The 23,231-nt window shown below is 39.6% G+C and overlaps 3 protein-coding genes and 1 pseudogene across 5 annotated transcripts; 2 read left to right on the top strand and 2 right to left on the bottom strand.

Moving 5' to 3' along the window:
* The first annotated feature begins 130 nt into the window (after positions 1-130).
* On the top strand, positions 131-11,184 carry LOC106388860 (protein virilizer homolog). Its single transcript, XM_048750112.1, has 28 exons — positions 131-251; positions 592-735; positions 920-1,008; positions 1,385-1,508; positions 1,961-2,611; positions 2,702-3,070; positions 3,157-3,261; positions 3,361-3,543; positions 3,725-3,866; positions 3,955-4,136; positions 4,223-4,308; positions 4,394-4,442; positions 4,518-4,584; positions 4,683-5,164; positions 5,263-5,362; positions 5,588-5,721; positions 5,866-5,933; positions 6,023-6,239; positions 6,490-6,705; positions 6,803-6,958; positions 7,030-7,083; positions 7,165-7,373; positions 7,516-7,579; positions 7,839-8,146; positions 8,494-8,677; positions 8,765-10,711; positions 10,800-10,871; positions 10,962-11,184. Exons 2-28 carry the CDS (start codon positions 661-663, stop codon positions 10,980-10,982), a joined length of 6,354 nt encoding a protein of 2,117 aa, XP_048606069.1. The 5' UTR covers positions 131-251; positions 592-660; the 3' UTR covers positions 10,983-11,184.
* Positions 11,185-11,414: 230 nt separating this feature from the next.
* LOC106384176 lies at positions 11,415-16,322 on the bottom strand (annotated as a pseudogene).
* Positions 16,323-16,455: 133 nt separating this feature from the next.
* Positions 16,456-17,157, bottom strand: LOC106384177 (GDSL esterase/lipase At1g28590-like). Its single transcript, XM_013824183.1, has 3 exons — positions 16,873-17,157; positions 16,825-16,828; positions 16,456-16,622 (listed from the first exon to the last, which is right to left on the bottom strand). Exons 1-3 carry the CDS (start codon positions 17,155-17,157, stop codon positions 16,456-16,458), a joined length of 456 nt encoding a protein of 151 aa, XP_013679637.1.
* A 307-nt stretch (positions 17,158-17,464) lies between these two features.
* LOC106388864 (BTB/POZ domain-containing protein At3g05675) lies at positions 17,465-19,764 on the top strand. Of its 3 annotated transcripts, none has more exons than XM_013829037.3 (3): positions 17,465-17,671; positions 17,811-17,872; positions 18,184-19,764. In XM_013829037.3, exons 2-3 carry the CDS (start codon positions 17,861-17,863, stop codon positions 19,492-19,494), a joined length of 1,323 nt encoding a protein of 440 aa, XP_013684491.1. In that variant the 5' UTR covers positions 17,465-17,671; positions 17,811-17,860; the 3' UTR covers positions 19,495-19,764. The 3 variants fall into 3 exon arrangements, with proteins under 3 accessions (XP_013684491.1, XP_048606070.1, XP_022555140.1); XM_022699419.2 differs by having other exon boundaries at positions 17,486-17,713; XM_048750113.1 differs by lacking the exon at positions 17,811-17,872 and having other exon boundaries at positions 17,476-17,671.
* The last annotated feature ends 3,467 nt before the right edge of the window (positions 19,765-23,231 follow it).

Below are 23,231 nucleotides of genomic sequence, written 5' to 3'. Positions count from 1 at the left end.
AGAAAATATTAAAAAGACAAATAGAGAACAAACAAATCTAAACATTACCGGTTTGGCTTCGGCGGTTTGCATCATCGAATAAACCGCAAAATTCAATTTCCGGTTAATGAAATTCAGTTTGATATCATCATCGTTCGGGGCCAACCCTAAAAACCTTAAACGCCGGTTAAACAAAAAAAGCTTCATCGGCGTTTGCTCTCCTTCTCCTCCTTTGCTCCGCGTCGCCTTCTCTTTCTCTCTACAATCCCCAGGTAAAGCTTCTTCGATTCGCACTCTTAAACAACCACACTAGTATTTCACATTCCTCCTAGGTTCTTCGTTTCTTAACGAAGCTTTCTCCCTCTTTCAAGGTCGATATCGATCCCAAACTAGTGAGATTTAGCCCCAATTTATCGTAGAAACCTTCCAATAATCCCCAATTCGTGATCTAGTTGCTGCGTTTGACATAGAGATAATAAGCTTTAAGCTCGCGAACTCTTCAGAATCGGCCGCGGCTGAGTGATTTCGATTAGTGGCTTTTGAATTCGTGTTTAAGTTGCGTTTGTGTCTCTGGTTACTCTAATGCAGAGGCATAGTTTTTGCAATCCTCAGGTTTAGCAAACCAGGCTTGAGTTAAATTGAGGCCACGAAATCGACAAGACTGGGAGCGATTCTCTAGATATGGTGCGGTCGGAGCCTTGTGTTCTGTTCGCTCAGACCTTTGTTCATCCTCAATTGGACGAATATGTTGACGAGGTAACCTTCTCAATTGTCCCCCTACTGTTCTTTAAATCGGTCTCTTAAGTCTGGTAGGAATAGTTAGTGCGAACTGTGGTTGGTCGTAACCAACTATTACATATGGTGATTTGGTTTGTCATTTGATGTTGTTCAGTTTTAACGCTTCTGGGGATTTATTTTATGTTTCCATTGATTCTCGTAGGTGATATTTGCTGAGCCAGTAATCATCATTGCTTGCGAGTTTTTGGAGCAGAATGCCTCTTCTTCTTCTCAAGCTGTTTCCCTTCTCGGGTATGTTTTTCCGGCTGTGTGTAATTCTTACTCTTTATCGAATTTAACTATGAAAGATCTTCGAGTAGTAAAATAGCAATTACAAGTCTTGTTGGAATTTGTCCCATGTTGTAGTAAACTCTATTTGGCTCTTTGATGACGCTTTGTTACATTACAGGTCCTTGATAATATTTCGGTTGAATAATCTAGAAGTTTAAAAATAGGTTTATTGTCATTTTCAGACAACTCTAGATTTTTGAGTCAATAGTTAGTTTTGTCACATAAATGGGTGGCTTGGTATTCTTAGTGAGCGACTTAGAATTGATGATTTGTCTGTAGTGTGGGTGGCATGATATCTGTGGATACTTATCTGAATGTTGACAATATTCTTCATTAGGGCAACTTCACCTCCATCATTTGCATTGGAAGTGTTCGTTCGATGCGAAGGAGAATCAAAGTTTAAGCGACTTTGCAACCCTTTTCTTTACACCCCTTCAGCGCCCTACCCTTTGGAAGTGGAGGTAACTACTAAGATTTGTTTTGTCTGTAAACGTTTGTTGCTTTTCCCTTTCTTTTTGGTATGGTTAGTTTGATATTCTGCGACTGGTGCTGGTAGTTTGGCAATGGTTCTTTATTCTTATATATGATGTTTCAGACAGGACTTTTCCTGTCCTTTGACCACAGTAATTGGTTATCAGAACACACTCCCTTAGAGATGTTTATATGTGTAATTGCTAGGCCACATATTCGTCTTAGTATATGATAAAATAGAGGGACTAAATAACTTGTAGCAGAACTGCAGAAGGTTAATGGGTTTAGTCTTGGTTGAGAATGGAAGGAGTTTAGAGTATCGAATACCTTTTGATTCTGTGATCTTGTATGTCAAAAGGCAGACCTTCCATTTGCAGGGTTCAAGTCCTTGCATTTTTAAGTTACATCCACATTTTAAAGGACCGTTTCATCAATATTGCAGGCTGTTGTGACAAACCATCTGGTGGTTAGAGGTAGCTATCGGAGTTTGAGCTTGATCGTCTATGGAAACATCGTGAAAGATCTGGGGCAGTACAATATCATTCTTGAAGGTCGTTCTGTAACTGATATTGTGAATTCCACTGAAGGTAATCTTGAGGACTTGCCATTGGTATTGCACTCAGTCAACAGAACAATAGAGGAATGTCTATCATCTCTGGACATAGTATCTTTACCCCTGGCTGCTGTAGATGTGTCCGTGGAAGTTAAGCGATTGTTGCAGCTGCTGGTAAAAGTCTTTGACCAGCTAGCTACTGATGATGTATTAAATAAGTTTGTGGATACGGTAGTATCTGGGGTCTCGTCTTATGTCACAGACAATGTAGATTTCTTTTTAAAGAATAAAAATTGTACGGCGGTGGCCAGTTCCGTAGATTCTGGGATTTTCCATGATATTACTGACAAGGTTAAGAAAGATATTCTTGATCTCAATGAAATTCAAGAATCAGATGTGCCACTTGGATCGTCGGAGCTGCTCAGCTTTCTTGAATCAGAGACTAATTTGGCCACTTCCCAACAATTGGTCGATATTTTAAGTCCGTATATTCAGTTTGAAAGTGATTCCTTGTGTACTGCCTTTCCACAGCTTTCAAAGGTATTACCAAATTATTAGCTCTCACACACGTTAGTGATAGAAACTTATATAGTATTCATAGATGATTGCTGTGTATTTTTCTCATTTCAGGGAAAAGCCACTCTTCTAGGATTAAGTTTGGCCTTTTTATTATGCTCTGGTCGAGAAGGCTGCCTCCATTTTGTCAATTCTGGGGGGATGGATCAACTTGTATTTTTGTTTGGTCATGATGTTCAGAATTCGACCACCATTACTTTGCTGTTGCTTGGAGTTGTTGAGCAGGCTACTCGCCATGCAGTTGGATGTGAGGGGTTTTTAGGTTGGTGGCCTCGTGAGGACGGAAGTATCCCGTCTGGGAAGAGTGAGGGCTACTGTCTTCTGCTGAAATTACTCATGCAAAAACCATGTCATGAAGTTGCCTCTCTTGCAATATATATTCTTCATCGCTTGAGAATTTATGAGATTATATCAAGATATGAGGTACTCTCCATATTAAGAATCTTTTTTTGGTTGGCATTATCTTAATAGGTCCCTTACGTATCTTGTTACTAATACTTTTCTCTCAGTTTGCAGTGTTGTCAGCACTGGAAAGTCTCTCCAATTCTCATGGGGCTGCAACTCATAATCTGAATATGCTATCTGATGCTAAGTCTCAACTTCAAAAATTCCAGGTTTGCTGATTATAATTTCATGTTATTTTGTCGTTAATACAATCATGTAAACCAGCCATTTAACATCGTCACTTGTGTTACTGCCGACTATCAAAACAGAAGCTGATGAACTCACTTGGATCAGTTGAAGATCCCTCACCATCAGCCTACGCCGACAGAAGTTTGGTTTTTGATCATTCTGAGGGGTGGTTGTCATACAAAGCCACAAGTAAACTAACTGCTTCATGGACATGTCCCTTTTCCAACTCTGGAACTGATTCGCACATGTTGTCACTTCTGAAGGTAAATCTTGGTTAAATTAGTTTTTAAATTTTACTCTCAGCACTATCTTAATTGCTTAACCATTTGCTGAATATGTCGCCTGTCATGTGCCTATCTTTTCCCCTTCTCGTAATGTCCCTAAAATCATTTTAGAGAGTATTCTAATTGCTAAACCTTACTTGAAGCATCTCATTGTGAGCAGGAGCGAGGGTTTCTTCCTTTGTCAGCAGCACTTCTCTCAATACCTGGATTGCATTCTGAACTTGGAGACATTCTGGATGTCTTTACTGATATCGCAATGTTTATTGGAAACATCATTCTTTCCCTCATGTTTTCTCGCACAGGTATTCTTACGTAGCCTTCCGATTAGAACACACTTGATCATTATGTTCATTAGAGTTGTAATATAGCCGGATTTCTTCTGTTTTCCAGGATTGAGCTTTTTGCTACATCATTCACAACTGACTGCTACAATAATACAATCTCTAAAGGGATCTGTTGATCTGAACAAGGAGGAGTGTGTCCCTCTGCGCTATGCTTCAGTTTTGATATCCAAGGGTTTTACTTGCAGCTTACTGGAAATTGGAATAAATCTTGAAGTGCATTTGAGGGTGGTGGGTTCATGTTACCATAAAGGGCACATGCTTTACATGGATAGATTTGTATTTTTGTTTTACTATTGTTTACATACTTCTTTCAGGTGAGTGCGGTAGATCGTTTGCTCAAATCTTCTCCACAAACAGAAGAATTTCTCGGGATTTTGTGGGAGCTACGTGATGTCTCTAGGTGAGAATGTCTCTATGTTCCACAATCTGCTTATGTTTGTTTCGTCTTCTTTTGAAATAAACCTTAAGCCCTTCTGCAAGTGCAGGTCTGACTGTGGGCGTGAAGCTTTATTGACTTTAGGTGTTTTCCCAGAGGTATGAATCTGGAATCAGGAAAATAATGATATAGTATTGCTCTTTTTCAGTAACATACTTTATCTTTCTTTCTAGGCTTTAGCAGTTTTGATTGAAGCTTTGAATTCAGTCAAGGATACGGATCCAGCAGTTGAAAATAGTGGTATCGATGCTGCTTCATCTTTGAGCTTACTATCTTGGCATAGTCTCTTGGTTATCTTCCTTCAAACCCTCTTACTTGCTTAACATTCTCCTTTTCAGGAATTTCACCTCTTAATCTAGCAATATGTCACTCAGCTGCTGAGATATTTGAAGTCATAGTCTCCGACTCAACTGTATCATGCTTGCATGCTTGGATTGAACATGCCCCCGTCCTTCATAAGGCCTTGCATGCTTTATCACCGGGTGGTTCTAATCGAAAAGATGCTCCTTCACGATTACTTAAATGGATTGATGCGGGTGTAGTTTATCACAAACATGGTGTAGTTGGCCTTTTACGTTATGCTGCTGTCTTGGCTTCTGGAGGGGACGCCCAGTTATCATCATCAAGCATCCTTGCACTGGATTTAACATCGGCTGAGAATGGTGTTGGAGAATCGTCGAATGTCTCTGAGATGAACGGTCTAGACAATCTCGAAAAAGTTATCCTTGAGAAATCTTTTGAAGGTGTTAACCTTTCTGACTCATCGATTTCACAGTTGACAACAGCTCTTCGGATTTTAGCGCTGATTTCAGATAATACAGTATGTATCGTTCCCCATTATTTTGTCCAGCAATTTTTTTCTCTTCAGATGGTGTAGTCTTCTTATTTTAGTGTTCTAAAATGTTGTGCCTTTTACAGACTGTTGCTGCTGCTTTATATGACGAGGGTGCGGTTACAGTTGTGTATGCTATTTTGGTCAACTGCAGCTTCATGTTTGAGAGGTCGTCTAATATTTATGGTAAACGAGTGTATATTCTATGCTCTCTTTTGACTCTTCTATTTAAGTCTTAAATTTAAACGTGATGTTAAGAGATGCGTGGGAAGAGCTTAAATCGCCCACTTGCTGGATAATTTTTTTGCTATTCGTAACTTTCTTCCATATGTGTATGATGTATTCAGCTACTTCTGATCAATAGTTCAATATTTATCAGTGACCCTCAACTAGCTCCTTCGTTTTGGGCAGATTATCTTGTTGATGACGATCATGGAAGCAGTTCTATTTCTGACTTTTTATCTGAACGGAATCGTGAGCAAAGCTTAGTGGATCTGTTAATTCCTTCCCTTGTCCTTTTGATATCTGTTCTCCAGAGATTACAGGTCTGTTACTTTTTAAACAATATTAGTTCTTTCACATTTAATTGCTAGTTCTGCTTTTATTTTTATTGCCGAGATTCTATAATGGCGGGATTATGCGGTGTCAATCTCTCCTCTGGCCATTGATATTGTCTTTTCTATCTAAAGGATTCTAAGGAGCAGTATAGAAACACCAAACTAATGAAGGCGCTCCTAAGGCTACATCGAGAAGTCAGGTGGGATACTGTGTCTTTTGATTTACTAGTATAAATCACATGCTGATATGTATAAGCAAATCTAAGCTTTGAGCTTGTTCTCTTTCCAGCCCGAAGCTAGCTGCTTGTGCAGCTGATTTGTCCTCCCACTATCCAGATTCTGCTCTTGGCTTCGGAGCAGTGTGCCACCTCATTGTGTCTGCCCTTGTCTGCTGGCCAGTTTATGGATGGATGCCTGGGCTATTCCACTCTCTTCTCTCCGGTTTCCAGACATCCTCTGTTCCTGCATTGGGTCCAAAGGAAACATGTAGCTTCCTCTGCATTCTGGTATGAATATCTTACACTTTCTGCGAATTAGTTTTTACTCGGTGATTGTGACGGCATGCGTAACTTTAATTTTGCGAAAATTCATTTATTTCCAGCCAAATAGATATGACTCTATCGTAACTTTTGTGATGGAATTTTGTACATGTATGTACTCATTTCATATAAATGTTAGCAACTAGAAAATCTCTATTTATCTGTCTTATACTTTAAAATGATTATATCTCAATCCTCATTTGTTTCTCACTGCAAGAGCGATATTCTCCCGGAAGAAGGAGTCTGGTTTTGGAAGAGTGGCATGCCATTGTTGAGTGGTCTTAGAAAGTTGGCGGTTGGGACATTGATGTCTCCACAGAAGGAGAAACAGATCAATTGGTATCTGGAGCGTGCCCCCCTTGAAAAGCTGCTAAATTATTTGACACCCAATCTTGACAAGATTGCAAAGATTATCAAACATCATGCAGTATCTGTATGTTTTTCTTTTTCTTGTTAGCTTCAGTATTTCTCTGCTGCTTTGGCTTTTGTTAGCATCTGTTCAGCATTAATTGTGTGTTTGATGCAAATAGGCATTGGTGGTCATTCAAGATATGCTTCGGGTTTTCATAGTTCGTATTGCATGTCAAAGGGTTGAACATGCGTCTATCCTTCTGAGGCCCATATTTGCATCTATCAGAGAGGGTATATTGGATGAGTCCTCAACAAGAGAAACTGAAGCTTATAAGGTGCTTGCTCTGCCTCTCTAACTCTCTGTCTATGTACTGCTGTTCCTAAACACTCTTATCCTCTGTTTCAGGTCTACCGATATCTTAATTTTTTGGCTAGTTTATTAGAGCATCCGCAATCGAAGGTCAAACCCTTTGCCTTTTGAACACACTTTCCCTTCACTTTTGTTTTTGTTTCTTTATCACCTGGAATTTATTCATTTCAGGGATTATTGTTAGAGGAGGGTATTGTTCAACTGCTTGTGGAAGTTCTTCAACGATGTTATGATTCCACTTGTCCAAGTGAAGATAGGGTTCAAGAATTTGGAATTGTGTCCGAGTCTAGTGTGATTAGGTGGTGTATTCCAGTTTTCAGATCGATCTCACTGCTTTGCCATTCGCAAATGTCTCTCTCGTGCTTTCCAAAGAAAGAGCTGTAAGTATTTTCCCTGCAGGGGTGTTTAACGTTACCATTTAGGTGCATTTATATCTCGGATCCTACCTGTACTAGTATTACCTCATTTTGATCACATTTATACTTAATTGCTTTTTTTTGTTAATCATCTCAATTTGTACAGATTGGCTAGTTTGAGTGCAAAAGATTGTGCATCAATTTTCCCCATTGTGCTGAAGTTCTGTCAGGTATAGTATATTTTGTCAGCAATGTAGTGATCTATGTTATCAATTGTTTTCCAGCTGCCATTATGTTAGTGTTCTACTGTTGCTCGTCGAGTCCCTTTGAGAATATGGTTAAAAGGATGCACCTAAATTTCCACAGATTCTCAATTATGATTGATTGTGACAATAGATTTTTGTTCATATCAATGACCTCTCCTAATAGACATCTTTAGAGTATTTTTCTTGCAAAAATCTGATTACTAAGAATTTTTTATTTTTACAGGTGTTGCCTATTGGCAATGAGCTCTTATCTTGTCTTTGCGCTTTCAAAGACCTGGTCTCGTGTAGTGAAGGTCAAGATTGTCTTGTTTCACTTTTGGTGCATCTGTTTTCTGGCCCCGAGAACCCTGCGTATGACACAAATAATTTGAGTCTCGATCAAGTAGAAATGAAGAAAAATCCTCCTTTTCTGTCCTGCTGGATCAAGTTATTGAACTCAGTTAATTCAAAAGATGGGTTATCAGTTCTTGCAATAAAGGCAGTAAACGTTCTGAGCGTGGGCTCAATCAGATTATGCATCGATGGTAAAAGGTGATTCCCTGTCCCTTCATAATGTACTTGGTAGTTTAACACGAACTTGGAAGGATTTTTTTTACTCTAATAGGCTACGTATCATGTGTTTCATGTTAGAATCGTTAGTTGATGATGTATGGTATCTTCACTACGTATGTTGGATACATGAAACATAATGTCCACCGATGCCACTTTTGTAGTTAAGTTTAGTTAATCTGGTTTTGTTCATTTGATATTAGCCTAATAGTTATACGTAGTTGTGTCTAATGCTGTTCACGTATAAATACTTCCAACTGGTCTATCAATTAAGCTAAGAAGAAGGTTGCTGGATTGCTCCGTTAGTCTAATTTTCTTATTATTTCCAGTTTGGACTCGAAGAAGGTTGCAGCAATAAAATCCCTCTTTGGCCTTCCAAGCGATTTTAGTGATACAGACACTTTTAGAGTGGAAAACATTGGTTTGATTGAACAAATGGTGACACTGTTGAGTTCAATGACTTCGGGATCTGATACTTCAGCAACAACTGAGATCAAACCTTGTCTGCATGAGGTACTAATTACCCGTACCTGCATAATCCACTTCCTTTGCTGTTTTTCTCTTGACGCTGACCTTTGTATTCTCTTTGTGAACTTGTAGGTACCACAGTCGTTGCTGTCGTTGCTAAAAGACGGAAACATTGATGATATTACCTCTTGCAAAAGTGCTCTTGTTTCTACCGAGAATTTTGATATGGATGACGTGGACTCTGAAAACATGGAGGATGATTTCCTTCAAAGAGGACTTGAAGACAAGTTCTGGTGGGAATGTCCAGAAACATTACCTGAGCGTTTACCCCAATCATCTCTTTCTGCTAAAAGGAAACTACCAACTGTGGAGAGCTCTAGCAGGCGTGCTAAAGGCGAAAACTCTTCTGTTGACATACCGACCCAAAGTTCAATTCAACGGGGACTAAGTTCTGCATCCCTCCCTCCTGCTCCTACACGTAGAGATACCTTTAGGCAGCGCAAGACGAATACCAGCAGGCCTCCCTCTATGCATGTTGATGACTATGTTGCCAGGGAAAGGAGTATTGATACAGCTGGTAATTCTAATGCAATAACCATTTCACGAGCGGGATCAAGCAGTGGTAGACCTCCTTCTGTTCATGTTGATGAATATATGGCCAGAGAAAGACGAGGCCAAAATCCCTCCACCATTGTGGTTGGAGAGGCTGCCGCTCAAGTGAAAACCCCTACTCCTGCAAGAGAAGCTGAAAAAGTCGCAGGTAAACCCAAACAATTCAAAGCCGATCCTGATGATGATCTACAAGGGATAGATATAGTTTTTGATGGTGAGGAATGTGAAGGAACTGATGACAAGTTGCCCTTTCTTCAACCCGATGAGAACCTTATGCAGCCTGCTCCTGTCATGGTTGAACAAAACTCTCCTCACTCCATTGTTGAAGAAACCGAGAGTGATGCGAATGGAAGTAGTCAGTTCTCCCACATGGGCACGCCATTGGCATCTAACGTTGACGAGAACGCTCAGAGCGAGTTTTCATCGAGGATATCAGTTTCACGCCCCGAGATGTCATTGATCCGGGAACCAAGCATATCTTCAGACAGGAAATTTGTTGAGCAGGCAGACGAAACAAACAAGATGGCTCCGCTGAAGAGCGACTCTGGGTTTGTACCTGGTTACAACAACATTCCAGGATCTTCAGGACAGAATCTGATGGATCCTAGAGTTGGTCCTCAGGGCTTTTATTCAAAGAATAGTCAGCAGCAACATTCAGGTCATATTCAGGGTGGATTCAGTGGTCGTGGGGTTTATGATCAGAAAATGCTACCAAACCAGCCTCCTTTGCCTTTAGTGCCACCTCCATCAAGCTCACATGTGATGCAACATTCTTCTGATTCTCTTTCGAATCAATCCTCCCCGTTTAGTCGTGGAACACCATCTTCAGGAGGGGGACCCATCAGGCATATGCCACCGCATCCTTCAGCAATTCCTCAATACTCATCAAACCCTTATTCTTCGCTTCCACCAAGGACATCTACAGTTCAGACTTTTGGATACAATCAGGGAGGTGCAGGTACCACCGAACAACAACAAAGTGGTCCAGCCATTGATCCTCAGGCAGGAATGACCTCTTATCCTCCCCCCACTTTAATGCAATCTGGTTATAGTAGGCCATTCTATGGGAATCCTATGCACCAAGGAGGTGATAAGCAGCAGCAGAACATGTTGCCGGTTCCTCAGTCACTCAATCCACACTCAATCCCTCAACAGCTACTGTCGATGCAGCTGCAACGCCCTATGCAGCCTCCTCAGCATGTTAGACCATCCATGCAGTTATCTCAGCCATCAGAGCAAGGAGTACCATTGCAAAACCAGTATCAGATTCCATTGCATCCGATGCAGATGATGCAACAGCCGCAAGTCCAGCCTTACTATCACCCACCTCAGCAACAAGAGATCTCTCACGTGCAGCAACAGCCACAGCAACAGGCTGTTCAAGGTCAGCAAGGAGCTGGGAGTTCTCAGCGACAAGAATCGGGAATGTCATTACATGATTACTTGCAGTCCCCAGAAACCATTCAGGTCTGTAATCCACATCATTGGCAATGATGCGCTATTTTGATTTGTATAACGTGCCTCACTAAGTCTTAATCCTTAACTCTCCTTTCAGGCTCTACTAAGTAACCGTGAGAAGCTGTGTGAGCTTCTTGAACAGAATCCAAAGTTAATGCAGATGCTACAGGTTCTTTTCTTAATGGATTCTTCTTGTGACCTTTGTGTTCACTTGTAGAGTTACACTGATATGGGTTTTTGTAATTGTTGGTTGTGACAGGAAAAACTAGGGCAGCTGTGAGGAGAAAGAGCGACTACTCAACAATTATATCTATCCCTCGCTTATTAGTTGCTTTTCAGTTCATGTAATGTTTAATAGATTTGTATAACATGTACATTGTTTCAGTTTGTTATGTAGACAAGCTGTAAACTCTCGTTTGTTGTTGTTTAGTTTAGACTGATGTACATTGGTAAAGAAGAGAAACTCTCTTCAAGTCCGAGTCCTTTAGCTCTTCTTACAAAACGAAAATCCTAAGTTTGTTGTATGCCACTAACATAACACTTGATTAGGGAACACACATAGATGACTTTGTAAGTAATTGATATATCTAAGATTAAGTGTCTGACCCTTGGCTTCCTCTTTCATCTTAGATATCAAATCAGAGTAGAAACTCTCTTCAAGCTTTATTATATAAAGCACACTTACCTTTCAAATGTATGTTCCGTTTCATAAACAAAATAACATTAGGGTATCAAATCGTGAAAACATAGAACTTTATTATATAAAGCACACTTACCTTTCAAATGTTCCGTTTCATAAACAAAATAACATTAGGGTATCAAATCGTGAAAACATAGAACTAAAATACATTTACAAAAAAAAAAAAAAAAAAAAGTACATTTACAACACTTTAAAATACTACATTTCAAAGCTGGTTTGATGGACATTTCTTCTAGACACTGGAAGAATCTAGGTAACAAGCTCTTTACACATTCCTTGACTCCAAGCTTTATTACTTCATCAGCAATTAACAATGGAGCAAGAACAGGCTCTGCTTCTGGACCGATGATACCGCAACATCACTTCCATCTTCACCGTCCTCCCATGGAACAGCTTCAAGTAGTTAACACAAGCAGTGACAACCAGAGGACAATCAAGCTCTTTAGCAACACAAATAAGATTCAGTGTCCCAGTCTTTTAGCTCTTCTTACAAACAGAGAATCATGAGTTTGATGTATGCCATGAACATAGACTTCATTAAGGAAAACAATGAAAGTGAAGCTGTTGAGGAATGGAGTGTGAATTGAGTGACTGAGGAACCGGCAACACGTTCTGCCTGTTCATCACCTCCTTGGTGCATAGGATTATTTCCATAGAATGGCCTACTATAACCAGATTGCATTAACGTGAGGGTAGGGTAAGAGGTCATTCTGGTACCTGACTGAGGATCAATGGCTTGGCCATTTTGTTGTTGTACTTCAGTGGTACCTACACGTCCCTGGTTGTATTCAAAAGTTTGAACTGTAGATGTCCTTGGTGGTAGCGAAGCATATGGGTTAGATGAGTATTGTGGAATTGCTAAAGGATGCGGTGGCATATGCCTGATGGTCCTCCTCCTCCTTAAGATGGTGTTGCACATCATCATTCTGCGCAACTTTATTATTATCACCATCACCACCTTCGTCCATCCTCATGACATGACCTTCATATTCATCCTCACCACTTTCATCATCATCACGTTCCTCACCACCATCACCACTATCATCTTCATCATAATCATCATCATCACAAGGAATAATAATAATCATCATCACTACCATCATCATCATCATCATCCGTTTCTTCATCCTCACCACTTGCACTTTCATTGTTTGCCTTTAAAAGTCGTACACAGCAGCCTTCGACCTTCCTGGTTTTATCTTGGAAGATTACATTTGCATGGAATCAGAAAAATCTAATAAAGCTTAACCACATTCGTTCCCTGATCCTCTTCTCTTCATCCTCATCACGTCTAGATTCTTCTCTGTCAGTTTCATTATCCTCACTATGATGTTCATTGTTCGCTTCTGTGTTTCCTGCATCAAAAAAACCAGAGTCATTATCATTCTCTTCCTCAACTTTGTTATTATTATCAACATCAACCCCTTCATCATCCTCACCATGATCTTCATCATCACCACCTTCATCTCCCTCACCACCATCATCATTATCCTCACCACCTTCACCATCATCACCACATTTATCTCCCTCACCAGTATCTTCCTCACTATCATCATCATCATCCTCACCATGATCACCACTATCATCATCATCATCACCACCACCACCACCACCTGCACTTTCATTGTTTGCTTCTAAAAGTCGTACACCGCAGCCTTTGACATTGCAGGTTTCATCATGGACTCTGAACACAAAAGTAAGCTCGCTGAAAGTGGTTTCTTCGGCTTCAGGGAAATCCTGGTTTAGAGTGCAAGAATCTTCAAATATATACAGATGATCTGCTTGTCCATAGAGATCTGGCATATGGAGCTGGTTTGATCCACTTCCGACCGTGCGGCCATTCTGGTTACCCCTTACGGAACAAGACATGCCCGTCCATGAACTCTTATCCTCATCGTCATCATCATCATCACCATCAACATCAACATCAACATCAACATCATCATCACCATAATAATCATGATCATCATCCGCATCCTCATACTCATCGTGATCATCTTCATGATCATCGTGATCATCATCCTCGTATACCTTTGAGAGCAAGATACAAGCTATGAATCTGAAGGATGAAAGAAGAGGTCTTTGAGTCGAATTGATCGTTAAGGAACCTGAACTGGCTCGCTGAGTGAAGTGTGCAGGCACTTCTTCGCCCGGTAAAACCGCATATTTGCAAGCTGATGTCTGGATGAGCTTTCTCGCTTTTTGTTTCAGGTTGTAGCACTTGGCAAAGTTTAGGAAAATGTTTGGATTTTGAAGAGGAGAGGAGTCTATTCTCTGCAAAGATGCACAACCTTGTGCATCTAAAGATTGAAGGGAATGTGGAAGCGGTGGAAGTGCTACGAGCTCTCTGCACTCTTTGACGTCAAGCTTAATTAGTCCCGAGAGACGTGTGATGCAATCTGGAATAGTCTTTGATACCATCACCTCGGAGACGTAATGATATAGGAGATGTAAAAGCCTTCTCGGGTAGACATATCTGCAAAATGTAGTGAACGTCTAAGTCTGACCGTAATCTCCAACTGCGCTTAAAGTCAGGCCCCCACTCGATTGTTGCTTCAAATACGTCATCAGACTCATATCATTATCTTCATTATGACCACCAAAAGCACACTTACCATAGTTACTCAGACCAAGAAACTCAAGATTCTCCAACTTAGAAATGTTTGGGGATATAGTTTTCAGCTTCTCGCATCCATGCATAATTAATTTACGCAGGCGAAATAGTTTCTCAATCCATGGAGGAATCTCCTTTATCCCTGTTTTGCACAAACACCAACTTTACGATGCTGTCAGGTATATTTGGGAAGTCTTCGATGTTTTTATAATCTGACATATCCAATAGATAAAGCTTAGTGGCTTTGCCAATAGAGTTTGTGAGCTTTAACAAACTTTCGCTGCCTTGGAGAAGTAAATAATTGAGACTTGTTGCTTTAGAGAGATCTGGAAACTTCTTCAGATTTATAAAGAAATGCAAACACAACTTCTCGAGGCACGGGAGAGGCTATACAAAGAAAAAAAAGAAGAAGAGTTTTAGAGAAATGACTAATCGAGCAATACAATATAAAAAGAAAGAAAAAAAAAGCTGAGTATTTTTACTTTAATCCCCTCCCAAAGCATCTCCAAATCGCTATATGACATGATTAGTTCAACAAGAAACTTGCCAGAGAACTTGGAAGGCCAAACTCTCAATGGACAGACGTTCCAGTATAGCAATATGAGTTTCTCGGGAAGACAGTCGAGGCCCTCGGGTGTGCATGTGGTTTCAATGTCAAAGAATAGAAACTGGAGATTATTCATCCCTTGGAATGCGCTTTTACTTATTTGGATTATCCTGCCTGTCTTCAACCGTATGCCTAGAACATTTCCAGTAGCCTAGAATAAATTATTCACAAAGAAAAAAATTCTCAAACTTAAAAATCAAGGAAATAGAAGACGGCAGATGTAAAATATAATGAGAAAACTTACAGTATCTTCATCAAGTACATCAGGAATAAGAAATGTGGTTTTCCAGGCTCTTCCAAAGACCTTTTCTTGACAATTTCTCTACCCATTTGTTGCAGTAACCTATGCACACGTACGATCACCAGCAAGCCAAGTAACTTCCCTAGCAAGACTTTCAAAACCATCATCTGGAGATTTTTGACCGAAAGCATAGTGGCAGAAGATCTGCAGAGACTCGTCCCTAGTTGGATATTTCATCCTGTAGATATGACCGCTCCCGAGTCTAAGTGCCTTGAGAAGTTTTCTATCTTCAGTTGTAATGATAATCATACTTCCGGGACCAACCCATCCACGCTGATTTGCCATTTCCTCTAGTTGCCACCAATTATCAACTTCATCAAGAACAACCAACACCTTTTTGTCTCTCAGCATTTCTTGAGCCCTTCCCAAGTGATGAACCACAATGTCCCCTTTGTTGAATATTTGAGACAACAAGTTTTTCTGCAAACGCAACTTCAACTGATAGTCGTTACCACAAGGCTTCTCATAACTCTGGCAGTGGTCGTCTTCCCAATCCCGACAGGACCAAAAATCCCAATCACCTTAACTTGTTCTGATTGTAGGATCAACTTTGATTTTATCTCCTTGACACGAGCTCCTATGCCAACAAAGTCATCAAAGTCATTTGTCGGTGTAAAACCCAACAGAGCCATGACATCTGAGGCAACTTTGTTGATCAAATCAGCCTCATTCCCACTAACAAAAACAACAGAGGATATTCATTAAAACAGTCATTATCATGTATAAATAATAATATTAAAAAAATGTATAAATAATATCAGAAACTCTAATATCCACATGGAAGTATAAAAAAAAGAAGTGAGCCAACCAGTTGCTAGAGTGGTAACCAGCTATACCAGCGACATCATTCAAAGCTTGCCTCCATGCCTGCTTCACCTCTTCTGCTTTCCCCACACAGGTTTCATCAAAGGCTTTTCCGAAATCTCCGGTCTGCTTCCTAACTTCAGATGGATCCACTTCGTAGAAAATGGTCATCACTGTTTGACCAAACTCTCCCCTGCACTTCATGATTTCCACTAACTCATCCAGACACCAGCTTGAAGAAGCATAGTTCCGGGAGAGCAACACAACGGCAACCCTTGAATGTCTGATCGCTTTAACAAGCTCTGGGCCGACAGATTCGCCTCGCTTGATCTCGTTATCAATGAAAACATCGATTCCCTTGCTTTTGAACTCTTTCAGAACGTGACTAAGAAAGCCTTTGCGCACGTCTTCACCACGGAAGCTCAGGAAGACGTGATACAACCAAATGAGAGCCAGGGATGATGAAGAAGAAGAAGAAGCCATCTTCGTTAACAGCAAGAAGAAGAGGATCACTAAGCTTTCAGATCTGAAGAAGATGCAGAAAAAGGTAAAGACACGTAATTAGATAGGATTGTATTGTACGGTAAAGACGCATACGGCTTTCAGATCATAGTGGAGAGGAACAGTCAAGAAATGCATTTTTTTAATATAAAATTATTTGTGTTCAGCGCATAGTATGCCTAGTCGATACGTGCATTATTTGTGTTTAGAGCTCAACAGAAGAGTTTTAAGACATGCCATTCCCATCTTCCTCTCCACCTAGCAAACCCAATCTTCTCTTGGCCACTTTTGATCTGTAACACCAAACCTCAAAAGCCTCTGTTAAATCCGGATACACCCCGTTCTTGCTTAACCACTCATTCAGTATCTCAGCTTGGTTGAAGATTGGCAACGCTAGAATTATAGACACAAAGGATTATTCTAAAGCTTGCCATATCTCTCCATCTATCTTACATCTCACCCCTTCCTCCTTATCTTCTTCTTCTCCATCATCATTCTTATTGGTTACAACCTAGGCTGCTCGGGTGCTCCAACTTGGTGCCGTCGCGTACCGGGTTCGGCAGGGGGATGAGTACGGCTTAGGTACGGCTCATACCCGCCTAGGAAACGTCCCCAGCACATGTTACATAAGGGTTTTAAGGACCGAGTCCGTATCGACGTGGCGCGCAACGATTGGAAGAGTGGGGACAAGTACGATGATGAGGCGACCGTTTGAGAAACGGCCCGTGGGATGGTGGAAGAATGTGTCTCCGTATGGACGGAACGCGACATGAGGAAGATCGTTAGGATCAGAGAGGCCGAGCAAGTTTCCTGTGTCGGCAATGGAGTCGCGGAAGCTGATGATCGACTTGAAACGCCGGCACTGCGTTTCAGAGTTCGCGGTGGTGAGAAACAGAGTAGATAAGATGAAGATCACGAGCTTCTTCATTAAGGGATGAGAAAAGGGAGACGTCATGTGAGAAGCTCCAAGGTCTCTGGTCTCCGTCGTTTCTTCCGATTTTGAATCTCATTTATTTGTGAATATAAGGACTCCTCAAAGGAATCCACCATTGGACTCACTTTTTGATTTAAAATCTTTAACTATTCAATTAAAAAAATATATAATAAAATAATGGCTAAGGACTCCTTAATGGAATCCACCATTGTGGATGCCCTTAAAGCCCCAAGAGAGTATTTGATATTGGGCCCACTAAGAGACCCGACAACCGATTGTGAACCAAGTTTATTCCTTTGGGCTCAGTAAAGTTCTGTAACACATCATCATCAAGTTGGCACTGAAAAAAAAAAAATTGTACCATAGAAAAGAAAAGAAAGAGAGATCGGGTAGAGTCTGGATGATATCAGTGTGGTTCGTAGATTGCAAGATCAAAAAGCTGTATCCTTTCTCGTACGGCTCAAAGAAGTTCACACTGAGGAATCTTATTAAAGATTCAACATTTAGGGTACACTCTTCTCTCATAAAGCTGACGCCTTTCTATTTCTAGGTCTCTTGAGTTCGTAATTAAGAAGCTTCTTGCTTTCCGTACTTTTGGTTAAATGTGTTAGCTAGATCTCACTTCTTCATTGTGTTTGCTTATTCAGCTGCTGAAATAAACATCAAATTCATAGGAAAGATCTCAGCTTTTTACTCTATGGAGCCTCCTGTAAGTATATACACTCCCAGATGTAAATTTTAGAATTTTCACACATTAATAAAATATATTTAATATTGATTATTAATGTATTTTTTTTTGTAATTTGCTATTTTCACCATTTTTAACCAATATAATTTTAATAAACACAATTATCTTTTTTTTTTTAAATTTACATTTTACTATTAAAAAATGTATTATTTTGAAACCAATTTTTTTTTTTCAAAAACATGGGTCTTTTTGGAACTGGAGAGAGTACTAAACAATGAGAGTGTATAGCTTGTGGATGCTGAAGTGTTTGTATTGTTTATGTTTTTGGACAGGATGATCAACAAGCAGAGGCATCATATACATTTGGTGATAGATCCACAAGTGACATAGTTGTTAGACTAAGAAACGAAGAAGGCCGTGACGACTGGATCTACTGCCACTCCAAGATCCTCACCGAGAAAAGCAGATACTTCTCAGACCGTCTCTCTGATAAATGGCCCACTTGCAAGATTCTTGATTCTCGCTACTGCGTTGAAGTCATTTGCCAAGAATCAGATTATGACCATCACATCAATCTCTTAAGACTACTCTACGTTGTTGGCTCTGGTGATGATGATGTCCCTGAGGATCACCACTTGTGCCATAACGTGAAAAGCGCGTTGGGGATTCTCTGTGTTGCTAAGGATCTTGATTGTCCTCTGGTTGTCACTGCTTGTGTGAACTACTTGGAAGCTGTTCCTTGGGAGGAAGGTGAAGAGGAAGAGATGCTGAGGGTTGTACCGATGATTGGACCGGAAGCAGAGCCGGTTCTTGCTCGTTTGCAGCCGGTTGATCAGTCTGCTGTTACTGGAATCTTTTCATCTGCTTTAAGATTCGCTACCTCGTCCCCTCCTTTGCCATTGTGTGACATAAAAGCATCTGCTCAGGAACAGATTGAGTATATGATAACCGAAGATGATGATGCTCCGTTGTTGATTGCTGATGAAGTAATCAAGCTTGAAGTAAAGGAATGTGTGAATAGCTTGTTTGTGAGATTCTTCCAGTGTCTAGAAGAGGTCAGTAGCAAGAACGGGTTGTCTTTAAAAATGGTCGTGTCGGATTTGTCATGGGCGTTTCAGATACTAACAAAGATGGAGATGGTGAGAGATTTTGTTGTAACATGGGTTGAGACGTCTGAGAAGTTAGTTAAGGTAGTTGAAGCGATGGAAACGGTTGCAGAGACGGTGGAGATAAGAGTTAAAGTCACAGAGGTGACTTCGAAAGTTGTAGAGGCGATTGGCTACGGAACTGTGATATTACCAACAATGAAACGGCTTCAGATGGTGAAACTATGGCTTCCTTTTGTAAGAGAAACAAAGCCTCGTGTTGACTCAGCAGGTTCCAATCAAGAAGAAGATAAGGAGGAAGGGGTGAGATGTAAAATAGATGGAGAGATATGGCAAGCTTTGGAGTCTTCCTTTGTGTCTATAATTTTGGCGTTGCCATCTTCAGACCAAGCTGAGATATTGACTGAGTGGTTAAGCAAGAACGGGGTGTATCCGGATTTGACAGAGGCTTTTGAGGTTTGGTGTTATAGATCAAAAGTTGCCAAGAGAAGATTGGGTTTGCTAGGGGGAGAGGAAGATGGGAAGGACATGTCTTAAACTCTTTTGTTGAGGTCTGAATCTAGAAAAGAGGAATTGTGCCAAAAAAAAAAAAAAAAAAATCTAGAAAAGAGGAACGTTCTGTGTGTTTGTTTTTTGTTGTTGTTGTGTAGGTCTCTTTTAACTCTTTCTTGTGTGTTATCTGCCAAATCTGTAAATACTGTTTGACAGGTGTGTTAGTTCTTTCCAATTGTGCAGAGATATTTCCTCATTTGGGAGGAACATGCTTTAAATTTGTAAAAGAGGAACATGCACACTAAGTTGAGGCTTTATCAGTTGGCAAAATCTAGTTAGGTGAGAATATTATTCTAACTGATCCGACATTTGACAAACCGAAAAATGTGGAAACAATATAACTAAATCAAAGGCCCTTTCCACATGCATTAAAGTTTTTTATTTACGCCCCCGACGCAGAAGAGTTTTAATTACGATTTGGCCTACTTTTTTTATAAAACAAAAGCCAAAGATAGATGTTATATTTGTGTCCAAACAGAATTTTTATTTTTTTTTAACTTTGCAACTAGTGTTGCCAAACAAAATAGCCAAACAAAATGAAAAGGTACTTCTAATTTAATAAGATAGATTGTTGTTGATAAAATAAAAAGTTTATGAGTTGGGTACAAGTAGAGTGGAAGGAGTGTAGCAAAGGAAAGCATAAAAGTTGTGATAAGTATTTTAAACAAAACGATCACGTGTTGGGCACATGAGATTCATTTCCTTGTTCAAAAAACGGAAAAAGTATTTTCGAAATCATTTAAAGCTAAAATACGTTCATTAAATAAATAAATTCAAACTAGAAAATTGTAAGGGTGATCCCCGAAGGGAACCCTTTCCAAAAAATTTGACCTCTCCTAAACTCAGAAAGGTTTAATTTTCAACGGGTGAGCAACACATAGTCACCCACCACTCAACATGTCGACTCATTAGCGCATGGAGTAAAACCAAGCCCATCATGAGAGGAGGGTCGATTGGCAGATCATTGTAAATGACCAAGTGTTGAATTTTAATGCGAGACACTAGCTTCTTTTTATAAGCTTTGAAATTCTCAAACGTTCAGCTGAGTTTTCGATGTTGGACAAGTTTTCATTTCTTATAGTGGAAAACCTTTTAACACGCGCTGGAGTCGTCGTGGGCCTACACTACTGACTATTTTAATATTTGGGCCTACAAAGTGTCCATTCAAAGATTAATACGTGCATCATTTTTAAATTCATCACTTGAGGAATATAATATGTCAACCTCGTATAAATTAATTATTATCGTTAATAATCTTTTTCACCGAAGGTTTTTATATTAATCACACGATCCCATCCTTCTCTCTGTTATTTAACTACTACACGAAGAGTATTTGCTTTACGCATTTGTTTATTAAAGATTGGTATAAAATAGTAATAACGAGCGATGTGGGACACAACACTCTATACTATTAATAGCGTTACCCGTATAAGTGTGAAAACCGGTTTGACCGTTTAACCACATGAATTCGCTTTGTTAATAAAATCAAACCGGTTCATCTTCGTTCAAGCTCACCGAAACATGTCTAATACGATCGGTTTATTTAATCCATCTGAATTAACTCGTCGTTATTTATTCATGCACCATCGGTTTAACATATGCCATGAATAATCGTGCTTCCCCCACCATTTTAACTTGATTTTGATATTTCTGACAACACAAGATATATATTGTCTTGTTATAGTTTCAAGTCCGCTACATTAGCAACATGATATTCAATTCAACCTAAGTCAAACCTTGTTCCCTAGCTGATCAAAACTAAACACAGTAATAATCCTTGTAAAAATTTTGTTTACATTTTTCAAAACGATCTAGGTATTGTTTTTCTTAATTTGCGTTCCCGTGCCATCCCTGTCGTTCCCCGTCCCCAAACGTGCGAGTCAGAGGCTTGCCATGTCCTCAACACGTGGTAGTGGCGTAGTGCAAAGGCTAATACTATCACATGCCATCTATCGTCTAATCCTTCCTCATCTTAAGCGATTCGAAGTCTAGACTACAAATCATAATCATTTTAAGTCAGTGGGTTGAGGTATCGATATGCTGGCACATATAACATATTAGTGGGTTGGTTACTGCTGGCGTTATTGAGTATGCATATGTTATTACAACGACCGGTTTGAAAGAGATCAACAAACAATGAAAAAAGGGTAACGTTCAAGATTGTATAAAATTAACTAGTAAATTAAGAGAACCTGAGTTTTTTTTTTTTGTATTTGATCTTATATTATGTTATCTGTACATGGCTGGTCATGTATGACTATGAGGACGCATATGTTTTTCCCTGGACTGCATGGTGGTCAATTTAATCACACTATATACGAGGTCTTTTAGTTGCTACGAAGCAGGTTCGGTCTGATCTGTCATGAAACTTTTTTAAAATTTAAATCATGTTCTATTGTCTAAGGTCTATTATATGATTATATCATTCTCGTTCATGATATTTTATTTAAAGCATTTTTTTTCTTAGCCTAGATAGATATAAAAATGTTGTGTGACCAAAAAAGCTTTTCCTCAATTCTCAAGATTAATCTCACCGGGGGTTTTTTAGTTGATTTTGCCATATTTTACCTACTTAATTTTAATTTTAACTACTTCTCAATTTTTTTTTTTTGTGAACACTTCTCAGTCAATTTCTAAATTGTTTTGTCAATATCTGGGACGGATTCTTTTCGGGTCCAGATTATTTTTCCGCATATCCGACTTGATATAATAAAACTAATGGTGAAATAATATTATATTTTTTTTAAGACAGTTCTTTTTAAGTGAAAATGAATATTCTCCACTTTATCCTATGCATGGAAATAAACGTTCAGAATCTATTGAAAACCAATTTCTAACAAATCTAAAACAATTGAAGCAAAGTGGTGATTTAGTGGAGCCCTAACCTCAACCAATGGGGTTGTCTCGTGTCCAGAATCATCTTAACTACATCTTCTACAAATGAATCAAAACATGAATAGCAGTACCCTTTCATCAGTCTCGTTCCCACAAAACATCGTTCTATCGCTACCATTATTCTTTTTAGTTTGTGAAAAGGCTAATTGATATCATTGTTCACACTTAGAAAAGTCTGATTTTTATTTTCACTTTTAATCATATTTTAAATTTTTATCCAAACTTTCATGGTAAATCTTCCAATATAATTCCTTGGAACAAATTTGCATATCGTTGGCGAAGAAGATTGCGTTACACTGCTTTTCTTTTAAGGAACAATACTTGTTTTGTTACAAGGCCATTTTTTGATGAATAAGAAGATTTAACGACGGGAACAAATGCTGGATCAAACCAGCGGGGTTGGCCTGGTGGTGTTGAGAGAGCTTCGGCCTCAATACGCACCCGGGTTCGAACCGCTGGCCAGACAATTGGGGTATCTAATTCCCCATAGTACCAAATGGTCCGCCTCGTGCCGAGGGGTTGGCCCCCGGGGGTGGAAGTCCCTCCCGGTTAATCAAAAAAAAAAAAAAAAAAAAAACAAATGCTGGATCAAATTGATAAAGGTACACATTTAACATGCAAAGCTGGGTGAGCTCGAATGTAGAAATCTGTATACACGACTTAAACATCAAGTTCAGCAATAAAAAGGGCGAATTAGTGTGGGCAGGAGATTGAGCAGCTGGGTAGGGTGAGTCTGGTGTCTTTAAGCATTATTACACAATTGTTTTGTATAAGCATATCTTATATAACATAATAATACACAATATACTCAAAATACTATCTCATAT

The sequence above is a fragment of the Brassica napus genome, chromosome C3 (assembly GCF_020379485.1).
Source record: "Brassica napus cultivar Da-Ae chromosome C3, Da-Ae, whole genome shotgun sequence".
In the NCBI taxonomy this organism is placed as follows: Eukaryota; Viridiplantae; Streptophyta; class Magnoliopsida; order Brassicales; family Brassicaceae; genus Brassica; species Brassica napus.
This window is presented reverse-complemented; position numbering and strand designations above follow the sequence as displayed.

Coding starts and splice junctions, on each gene's coding strand:
- LOC106388860 (XM_048750112.1), top strand. CDS start 661: ATGGTGCGGTCGGAGCCTTGTGTTCTGTTCGCTCAGACCTTTGTTCAT. Junction 5,934..6,022: donor AGGCTACATCGAGAAGTCAG/GTGGGATACTGT, acceptor TTCTCTTTCCAG/CCCGAAGCTAGCTGCTTGTG. Junction 6,706..6,802: donor TCAAACATCATGCAGTATCT/GTATGTTTTTCT, acceptor TGATGCAAATAG/GCATTGGTGGTCATTCAAGA.
- LOC106388864 (XM_048750113.1), top strand. CDS start 17,564: ATGATATCAGTGTGGTTCGTAGATTGCAAGATCAAAAAGCTGTATCCT. Junction 17,672..18,183: donor TTAAAGATTCAACATTTAGG/GTACACTCTTCT, acceptor GTTTTTGGACAG/GATGATCAACAAGCAGAGGC.
- LOC106384177 (XM_013824183.1), bottom strand. CDS start 17,157: ATGAAGAAGCTCGTGATCTTCATCTTATCTACTCTGTTTCTCACCACC.